We start from the raw sequence: 10,632 nt of genomic DNA, 5'->3' as shown, positions 1-10,632 counted from the left end.
TGTGCTCTGTAAATATCCATTTTCCTTGCATTATTTATGAGGTTATTATTTCGTTCTGAAGCATCGAGTGGATTATTTGTTTTTACTCTTTGGTAAAGGCTCTCAAAACCTCGAAAAGAAGGAAAACCAAAATGACACGCTGATCTCATGAGTGCTTCGAGGTGGCGAGCGTGTGTTGTAATTACCCATCAGTGTTGGTAATTCTCATGTTTCATTGTGACAAACTCAAAAGAAACCTAGCACATTAACTTCGTGTAAAAATTGTTGGAATTTGTGTTCATTTGTTGTGCGTGTCAAGTACTATGCCATTTTTACCCTAGACATCTAACATGTCTAATGTTATAATCTGAATACCACCTTTTTTTCAGTCAGTCCATGCATGGTTTGTGTATTGAATATGTTTTTAAAGAGTTGTTACAAAGCATCTGATCTTCGTTTGGAGTTCACAGTTTCTTTCGAAAACATTTGAACCCTGGTGTTTGTCTTGCACTTTAATTTTCTTAACGGAAAGCACACAGGGGGAGAAAAAGATGAAATGCAGCACCTTGTATGTTATTTGTTTTTGTACTTACAAAGTCTTCTTTATGAAAAGTTTTGCTTTTTTGTATTTCATGTAAAATTGGACATCTTCCATATAAAAAAATTAAATGATCTCTGACTGTGAGCACATTTTCATAAATCAGCACTAATAAACAATATGTATGACATGTTTCTTTATATCAAGTGTTTGGGAACCACTACATCTATGTTCACATTTATTAAATTATATATATATATACTTGTATTTAAGTGATTGAAAGGGCCTTAAATCTAACTTGTATTTTTTCAATAGTTTTTTTTTTTTTTTTTGTAGAAACCATTTTTGAAGGATTATTTGAATTGAATTATATAGAAATCCTTTAACAAATGTCTCTCTTGCCACTTATGAATTTAATGCATCCTTGTTGAATAGAAGTTTTCATTGCACTTTAGTGAATGTTCCTTTAGAAAAGACACCATATAAAATAAATACAGGATTTTTTCCCCTTTTAAATCCGTACATTTCCAAAGTTATATAAGTTTATTTGTATAATACCAATATTCCAGATGTTTCATAAATCAATGGTCACAAATTTCCTGTTAACACATAGGTGGCTTTTATTAGCTCAGCTTACAAGATCCAGAGTCCTGTGTATGTAGTGTACTGTGTATCACTTTGGATGACAAGCCAATAACCAGTATGTACAAATCAACTTGAGACAGTAGTATTTCAGTGTAATATTAAATTCTTATTACAATACCTGATTATTTACCATTACAGTCTTCAATCTTTAATGGCATAGTTAGGAGCTCCACAGTAGCACTCAAACAAATGCTCATTAATTCTTAGAAACAATTGCTACCTTTATTTGGTCCAGTAGACAATGATGAGCAACAGTTCCAACCACACGGATAAAGGAAAGGCAAAAACAAGGGGATCAACTGTACTGTAAAGGCAGGCTTGGCAATGGGACGACGGGTCTGCTAAGAGTGAAGTCCTTTGTTTCAGTAGTGGTAACTGAAGCTGAACTGGCTTTCAGAGTCTGGCTTAAAGAATACAACAATCCGAGTCGTCCTTCTTTTCCCGGCGCCTCTGTCCTCCTTGCTGAGGTGCGGCCTGACCTCTCATCTGCAGGGATATGAAGAAAGTACACACTTAGAGATCAATTTCACTACTGCAGAAATCTTTAACCGAGTGAGGAAAAGTTTACAAAGGGCATATGCAATATAACTGCTTCAGGCTTTTAAAAGAATAGCTCATCCAAAAGGGCTTTTTTAAAACTGTCTCACAAAGAACCAGTGGAAGCTAGTTTCTGCCATGGAATAAAAATCGAAAAAAGTTTTGATATCAGTTTTTACATCTCACGATGTTTTACTTTCTTCTCAGAATCCAGAGTTTAGATTTTATTAATTTGACTTATTTTTCAGAATTCTGAGTTTACATCTAACAATTCTGTTTTATGTTTTTGCCACAAGCCAACTTTTTATCTCACAATTCTTTTTTATTCTTTTTTCTCAAAATTGCAGGAACAAAAGACACAATTATGAGATATAAACACTATATAGATAAAAAAAAAGTCTGAATCAAATAATAATTAATAATTATTTTTTTTTATGTCAAGCTTCCATAAGTTACCACATCATGATAGTTCATAGAAAATCCTTTAAAATATCATGAACTAATACAAGTTTGGAACAACATGAGGGTGAGTAAATGATGACAGAATTTACATTTTTGGGTGAACAAGTTTTAGCGTTCATAAGTTTGGGTTTGTAAAAAAATTTTATATTAGATATTAGAATAATTTTCTTAAGAATCATGTAACACTGAAGCCATCACAGGAATAAATTACATCTTAAAATATGTTAAAACATTTTTTTCACATTTATTTGTACTGTTTTTTGATCAAATAAATGCAGCCTCGGTAAGCATAAGAGACTAATTTAAAAAAATCTTTGAACAGGAGTGTATTTTGAGACAAGTATGTGTAAATCATTCATGAATCTGCAACAATTTACACTTACTCAGACATTAATTCTGCCGGGGTTTCATGAATATGGGCAGTTTAATCTCAAATAATGATTCCCTAAAGTTTCATGCACTAGAGTTCCCTTCTGAAGGGAAGACAGGAAGTACCTGTCCTGCTGAGGGCTGGTGCTGTTGTGTCTGTGGCTGCTGGTACTCCTCCTGCTGTAGCTGTCTGGCCAGCTCAAGATCACTCATGGGTCCGGGAGCGTCACCCTGCTGCTGCTGCAGGGACATCGCCACCAGGTAGTCCTGGATAACACTCAATCTCAAGCCAGTGAGGAATCTTAAGAAAACTAATTCTCAAATCAAAACAAGAAACAGCTTTATCGAAGCAATTACATACTTCTGAGAGAAACAGAATAATCAGTGGGAAATAATGTCGCATTGGGATTTGATCGGATCTCAAGGAGGTGCTACATGTCAGGCTTTGATATTATTGGGTACTCTTATACCTACGTGATAGCAAAAAGAAAGGCAATATCTTAATCACCTGGTCGATCTGCATTTGCTGCTGTTGTTGTGCAGAGGGCTGGCTGGCTCCTGTGGGTTTCTGGGAAGGGTGGCACAATCTGAAGTCTGAGTCACAGAAATTCCCATCCCCCTCCACATTATGGAGACTCTCCCACACGACGCTCTCCTCCTGCAGGAAACCCTGATCTGTGACCAGCAGGTAAAGGTGACCCTGCAGTTTCACACAAATTGAACAAACTCATCACTGGTCAGTGGATAAGATTTTGAAAGAATGTTGGTAACAGTTGACGGTAGCCATTGATTTCTAACGTATATATTTTTTTTTTCATACTATGAAAGTCAATGGCTGCAGTCATTGTTTAAAATATCTTCTTATGTGTTCAGCAGCTGAAAGAAATTCATATAGGAACAGTTTTCTTAAATGTTATGTTTAAATATGCAAATAAGACATTATATGCACCAGTACAAATATCAAAACAATCTGAAGATTTTTGTTTCATTTTGTTAACATATTAGACTCAAAGGTTTTAACAGAGGGGCTCTATAAATCAGAAACAGCCAGATCTATGATGATCCTTAAAATCAGGTCAGTGATATATCGACAAACATCTCTGTCAAAACCTTAAGAATATAGATAGGAATCAAACTGGAATTTTGGTGCATGTAAGTGCTACAGAAGTGGAGATTTCTGGCTCAGTGCAGGACAATTTTTTTTTACAGATATGTATTGTACAGGTGCGAATAGATAAAATGCAACAAAATAAACACCTAGAAGTGTATTTTGAATGTTTAAAAAAAAAAACAATGTTTTGTCATAATGTTATAAATTTATCAAAGCAAAATTTCAGCATTACAGTACATCTTTCTGCTGATAATGTGATGTTTAACTTGGGGTTAATAACATGAGCAAATAAATACTTCTGTGCTATTTTTGCAATAAAAATCTGCCCCCCAATATTTTTTATTCCGGTGGGTTTAAAGCGGCTTGATGTCACTGGGTTGTTATAATCAGCTTAGCTGCTATAGAGAGTGTTGGTGTGGGAAGGCTGATAAACACCTTGTGCTTAATCATAGTGCTGAAGTGGTTGTTCCTGAAAAACCCAGACAGTTCGCCCTCCTTGGCTGTCGTGTTGAGCTCACACAGGCCGTGATATGACAGCTGGGTTGCTGTGGACTCCAAAAACTGCTCTGCTATCAAACCTGTAAACAAACAGACATTAAAACTCACCTTCAGCCATTAATACAATGCTGAGGATCCCACACACTTCTGATACACAATATCCGAGCCATTTGTGTTTAAGAAATAACCTCAAATGTACCTTCGCTGACTTGACTGGTATCTGTGGAGTGCTTGAACTCTATGATCTTCTCCACCAGTTGGTTGTAGCTGAGTTTGCCCACTGCAGACACCACCTCAGGACTCTGAAGAAGAATGGAGCACTTATATTGTTGTTTGGATATACAGGATTCATACATTAGAGCATTTTTCTGCTGATGTACCTGTGGGTCGACAAGCCAGCCGTGGTAGAGAGGAATGTCAAGCAGATCAAAGACGATGCATTCAGGTGTGTACTCAAAATCCGACACACCTGTAAAACGCACATTAACATCGAGGCCCGTGGACAACTTTGGCAGCACAGCCATCGCGTCGCTCATGTTCTGTGAAGGGAATGAGAAGTACTGCATAAAATAAATGCTTCTTAGGCAAACAGCATACAAATACATGGTGCTCTTTCAGGGTAATTTATCATGGTTGTGTGACTGACCTCAGCGTGTGAGATCTTGAGATTTCTGGGTCAAGTGGAAAATATTATGAGCAATATTTACCATAAAAACACGCTAACTGCTCTGAGCTAACCTATTAAGTTGAACTCATGTAGACTGTATTTTAAAAATACTGGTGGTGGATGCGCTATATAAATGCATTATTAATGTAAAAAACAGTTGTGCTGCTTACAACTTTTGTGGAAACTATCACATTTTCAGGATTCTTTGATGAATATTAATGTCAAAAGAACAGTTTTTATTTGCAACAGAAATTCTTTGTAGCAATATAAATGCATTTACTGTCACTGTTAATAAATTAATGACGTCCATGCTGAATAAAAGTAACTAATTTCTTTAAAAAATTACAATTTAAATTCATAAACCTTGATTATATCCATTTCCAATTTTCAACACAAGCCAAAAGAATTATAATCTCAAATATTCCAAAACAAATCATGTATACATATTTCATTTATATTATCTGTGTACACATCAACCCATTTAAATAATAAAAATATGATAAAAACAAAAAGATTAAAAGATATTTTGCATGAGCTCGAATTCTTCTATTGAATCCATCTTATTTTCAATCATGAGCAAAAAGAAACAGCAACAGCACATGAACAAAAGGAAGCTTTCATTTGTGTAACCATAAGCACAAACACACGTTGTAATTGTTGGAATTGTTAATGAAGGGATCACAAGCTTTCATTCATAGATTGAAGGCCTCATTCACAATATCTGTTTGGATATATCTTTTGGATCAGAGGTTTCCAGCACAACCCGTCTGCTTAACATGTTAATTAGATTCACTAGACATGTGCTGGAGATCTGTGCAGAGCTGAGCCTGTTACACTTGTTCTCCCACATGATCTACCTGCTGGAAATTGAGCTCCATGCCCTCTGCTCTCTCCCGCGGTTTGATGGACAGCACACATTCACCTGGAACAAGAATAGAATCAGACTTAAGCATTTTAAAAACACTTTAGCTTTCCGTCAAAGGTTGGTTTCGCTTTGTGATTTGACAAGTGTCACCTTTTCATGTCAAACATATTTGTATTGTTTGTGAGAGCACTTTTGGTTTATTGCCCCATCACTCAGCAACATCACATCCTCCTCATCACATGTTGATCTTTCTAGTTATGACCTAATAAGAGGAGATGTACAGTGGCTCCAAAAATTTTTTGGACACTTAAGCCACACTTAAATTATCATTGTATCAGAAAAATGTATGTACACACACACACACACACACACACACACATATATATATATATATATATATATATATATATATATATATATATAAAATTTGAGATTTTTTAGAGTTTCCACTTGTTTTGAATTTTGTTATGTAATGCAATGCAATGACATTCATGTATGTGACTTCCATGTGCAACCATTTTCAAATATTTCTAGGTACACTGTAAAAGAAAACCTACACCCATAGCTGATCAAGAGAGTTGGGGTTAAAGAAATAGTTCACCCACAAATGAAAATTTGCAGAAAATATATTTAAGATGAAGATGAGTATGTTTCTTCATCAGAACAGATTTGAAGAAATGTAGCATTACATCACTTGTGTACCAGTGGATCCTCTGCAGTGAATGGGTGCCGTCAGAATGAGAGTCCAAACAGCTGATAAAAACATCACATTAATCCACACCACTCTAGTGACGCAAAAAGCCGCATGTTTGTAATAAACAAATCCATCACTGAGACTTTTTCCCCCTCTATCCACACAGATCAAGCAATAAACTGTTTACAAGTGTAAACAGTCCAAATCTATTCTAAACAAATACAGTATGTTGGTGGAGTTTAATGTGGAAGGATTACAGGAAGGAAGCATTTTTTTTTCACTGGAGGAAGCATTATTATGGATTTGTATTTTGGCCAGATGCAACAGTTTCAAGTTAAATCGATTTAATGATGGATTTTTTTCTTAAAAATGCAGAGTTTTTCACTTCACAAGACATTAATCGATCAGCTGTAGTCATGACGATTACTTGTGAATTACTGTGATACTTTTATCAGCTGTCTGGACTCTGACGGCACCCATTTACTGCAGAAGATCCACTGATGAGCAAGAGATGCAATGCTAAACTTTATTGCCCCAGTATTGCCATTGTGTCCTTGAGCAAGGCACTTAACCTAAAAGCATCTTCTAAATTACTACTTACACAAAGAGCAGAGACTTGGTATAATCCATGATTGGGGTGCCATTAGTGGTACTGAAACAAATGTTTTCACACAGTAACCACACCCCCTTCTTCTCAAGTTACACTAGCCATTTGTTTCCAACCATAAAGTTTACTGTGGCACATCACTAGAGCTCCTTAACTTATCACAGTCCATTACCAGGAAAGATGTGCTGTGACTCTTTGTGTTTTAATATAATTTGATTTAACATATTGAAACAGATACAGCGTGTCCAGTGCTCGAAAACATCCTACCAAGGTGAGCCATCAGCTCTTCAGTGGTGACCACTTCAGTCTGAGCCGGTAACTTCACCTGAAGAACAGACATAAGAGTTCATACAGTTCATATTTTACACACATGTAATGATCTAAAGTACACATACATGAAATTCACAAACAAATACTTCTGCTTTTAGTCACGGCACACCCTCATCTACAGTTTTTGTCTTCTATTTCACAACACTTTTTTTTTTTTTCCTGAACGTGTTATCAGTGTTTTACTAAAAACTGACATCGTGTTTTTACAGTAACAAAGAGGAACAGATAAGAAGAGTCACGAGTCTCTCACTACGTCAGTGAAAAGTCAAAGTTGTATTCAGCTAAATAAAGTCTGGGGTCGGTAAGATTTTTAAATGTTTTTAAAGAAGCCTCACTTAGTCTGTTTTATGAAAAATACAGCAAAACAGTAATATTATGAAATATTGTTACAATTTAAAATAACTACTTTATATTTGGATATATTTTAAAATGTAAATATAGTTGAATTTCCAGCATCATTATTCCAGTCTTCAGTGTCACATGATCAATCTAATATTCTGATTTACTGCTCAAGAAACATTCCTTCTTATTATCAGTATTGAAAACACTTCCATGCTTTATACTTTTGTGGAAACTGATTTTTTTTTAGCATTCTTTGATGAATAGAAAGTTCAAAAGAATAGCTTTTTTTTGTAATAAAAATTTTGTGTAACATAAATATTTTGATTAATTTAATGCAGCACTGATGACCAAAAATGTATTAATTTCTTTTAAAAAATGGTCAGTAAGATTTATATTTCTACATACATTAATCCATGATTTTAACACAGATTAATTACAATTTTTACTTGTTTTTTGTTCAGTTATTTTGTCAGATGGCTTAAAAAAAGTTTCTTTCACATCATTAACACAAACAGTGTGCAAGTTATAAGCAGAAGTTTAATATTTATTTGGGTTTGTTCAAACAGTTTAAGTGATGCTTGCTTGCCTTAGCAAACACCACACATACTGTACTTGTTTTGAACCATGTGTTTGTACTATGACGAGCAGGGAATGCTGAAGGGCTTACCTTCCACCGCAACAACAGGATGTTCATGATGGCAATCAGGGGGCAGGGTCCGTTCTCGCTCTGTGTGATAATAGCCGTCTTCTTCTCTTTCCAGGTTATCCACTTGACAAAATAATATGCCGGCATGCTAGGCTCTGATGCCCTCGCAGCCCCTACACAGGCCCCTCCGCTCCCCTGAGAGGGGACTTGGTTGCCATCCTCAGCAGATTTGGATGAAATCAAAGGTATTTCAGGAGGAATCCCATTAGTCTCCTCGGAGAGCTCCAGACTGGCCATGGAGAAAGTGGGCGTCACCTCTGATTGGCTGGGCGTGTAGGATTGGCTATTGATGATCTCCGATTCATCGGTTTTGTCTTGGCTTTTACTGGTCGCAGACAGAGTTGCGTTAACTCCGTCTTCAAGAGAAGCTGTGGTTGTTGGAGGATTTTTGCATGTTATAAGGTCATCTTTCATAAGGTGTGAGGATTGCTCATCGTTGGTGACACCCTCTCTTTGGATGACTTCCTTGTCGTGTGGTCTAGCAGCATCAAAGTCCTCATTTTTGGTTGTGTTTAACTGCTGTCCCTCAGAAATGCCTATTATCTCACCATCAACGGTGTCTGGGCAAGAATCTGCCATGACCTGACAGGTGAGATCAGGTGCTTATAATTAACAGAGCCAATTAAATTTGGGTGGAAAACAAACAGGTTTTTGATTAAAAAATAAATAAATAAATAAATATCAGACAGTGACTTTTCTTTTCTCCAAAATGTTATTTTTGCTTACTTCATATTTCTGAGTTTTAGTTTCTGCGCGTGTCAGTCTTTTAAAAGCAATCGCTTACACCAAAAAGCCAGATATATTACATCAATTCCTTCTTAAGTTAAAAACTTGCTTTCACGCCACATCCTTCACTAGTATGCAGAGGAGGACACTGTTAAAGGGGCAGTTTTTCAGCACACCTCTGTCTAGTCGTGTTGTTTTGGAGTTGCCTAATTCTGGGAACAGCTGAGTCACAGCGAGGCTTTCTGTGGATGCACATAAAGCATGTCAGCGTTTACACACTCTACATGTACAAAACATTACAGTGCAGTTCTTAAGTTGACATAAAAATACGAGCTTCAGAGTTACAATAGTTTGTTTGGCAAAACTATTTCATGCATAATAATTACATAGGGTTTGTTTTCACCTGATCACTGAAGAGTGACGCTCTGGAGGTTAAGAAGGCTTTCTGACCTCATATCTTGAATTTCACAAACTCTGAAACAAACAGAAAGAAATGTAGATATAATTCACTTACTAAACAGAAAAGTGAAATTGAGCAATTGTTGTCATTTTTATACAAAAAACACAGATGAGGTTGTTAAGAACTGTCAACACAAGGATTGTGTGTTTTCAGAGCAACAAGGTATTTATTTGCCAATCTATGTGCAAAAAAACAACAACTTCTACTTAGTATAGTATGTGAATTCATAAACATATTAAGGCATACTCAGAATGTTGATAAGAGTACAGCAGTTCACCCTCCAGCAGCAGCACAAACTTACCAAAGCGATCTTTCTGCAGCTCTTTAAAACGGTCTTCTTTGCCCTTAAACACAGACTGTAAAATCCAGTAATCCAGTGAAGGTGTGTGGCTGAAATCTACAGGTTTTTCTGTCTCCCCGTCCGGCTGATACAGCGCACGTCTCTCTCTTCCTCGCCACTCTTTCCGTAATCTTGTTTGTGCCCGTGTCTCACTTCCGGTGCCTGTGTTTGTAAACAGTGACGTCAAGTCGGAAGCTAATTTACTCTTTATAGCTAAATGATATTTTCTCTACTTGGAAAAGTGTTATGTTAGGTCATACTGATAACAGTGTTGCTGTAAAATATGTTTTGATATATTAAGACGTATGGGATTTGAATCATTATCAGGTATTTAGTGGCATCTTGTGGTTGGAGGATGGAAGTGCAGGTTCGAGCTGCACTGACGATGGCAACTAGACCAGAATAGAATAGAATAGAATATGTCATCACCCTCATTTTTTTCAAAGCAATACGACTTTCTTTCTTTAGTAGAACACAAAAGGAGATGTTAAGAAGAATGACAGCTTTATTCACATTCGACAGTATGCGCAGAATAATGCAATGAAAGGGGAATGGTGACTGAGGCTGTCAGTCTCAAACATCCTGCCAAACATGTTTTTTTTTTTTTTTTTTTTTTTGAGGGTGAGTAAATAATGACACAGTTGTCTTTCTTTCTTTACCGATATATAACTATCCCTGCAAAGCATTCGAGTAATCTTGTACAACACATCAATAAACACACAACAAGCAGCACTCACACAATAGACGACTCCACTT

General features: G+C 36.3%; 1 protein-coding gene across 3 annotated transcripts; it reads right to left on the bottom strand.

The window, feature by feature from the left end:
• Positions 1 to 1,112: 1,112 nt before the first annotated feature.
• On the bottom strand, positions 1,113 to 10,091 carry LOC109052787 (ubiquitin carboxyl-terminal hydrolase MINDY-1-like). Of its 3 annotated transcripts, none has more exons than XM_042776330.1 (12): positions 9,838 to 10,091; positions 9,480 to 9,550; positions 9,077 to 9,318; positions 8,312 to 8,952; positions 7,240 to 7,297; positions 5,664 to 5,728; positions 4,520 to 4,678; positions 4,339 to 4,441; positions 4,077 to 4,219; positions 3,039 to 3,230; positions 2,657 to 2,797; positions 1,113 to 1,648 (listed from the first exon to the last, which is right to left on the bottom strand). In XM_042776330.1, the coding sequence occupies exons 4-12, from the start codon at positions 8,927 to 8,929 to the stop codon at positions 1,568 to 1,570; spliced, it is 1,560 nt and encodes a 519-aa protein (XP_042632264.1). In that variant the 5' UTR covers positions 8,930 to 8,952; positions 9,077 to 9,318; positions 9,480 to 9,550; positions 9,838 to 10,091; the 3' UTR covers positions 1,113 to 1,567. The 3 variants fall into 3 exon arrangements, with proteins under 3 accessions (XP_042632264.1, XP_042632265.1, XP_042632263.1); XM_042776331.1 differs by having other exon boundaries at positions 8,312 to 8,932; positions 9,838 to 10,090; XM_042776329.1 differs by having other exon boundaries at positions 8,312 to 8,932; positions 9,253 to 9,318; positions 9,838 to 10,083.
• Positions 10,092 to 10,632: the final 541 nt, after the last annotated feature.

The sequence above is a fragment of the Cyprinus carpio genome, chromosome A19 (assembly GCF_018340385.1).
Source record: "Cyprinus carpio isolate SPL01 chromosome A19, ASM1834038v1, whole genome shotgun sequence".
NCBI lineage: Eukaryota > Metazoa > Chordata > Actinopteri > Cypriniformes > Cyprinidae > Cyprinus > Cyprinus carpio.
Note: the sequence above shows the minus strand (reverse complement) of the source record. Positions and strands in the feature narration are given on the sequence as shown.

Coding starts and splice junctions, on each gene's coding strand:
- LOC109052787 (XM_042776330.1), bottom strand. CDS start 8,929: ATGGCAGATTCTTGCCCAGACACCGTTGATGGTGAGATAATAGGCATT. Junction 7,298..8,311: donor TCCTGTTGTTGCGGTGGAAG/GTAAGCCCTTCA, acceptor TCTGTTCTTCAG/GTGAAGTTACCGGCTCAGAC. Junction 4,679..5,663: donor TGGAGCTCAATTTCCAGCAG/GTAGATCATGTG, acceptor TTCCCTTCACAG/AACATGAGCGACGCGATGGC.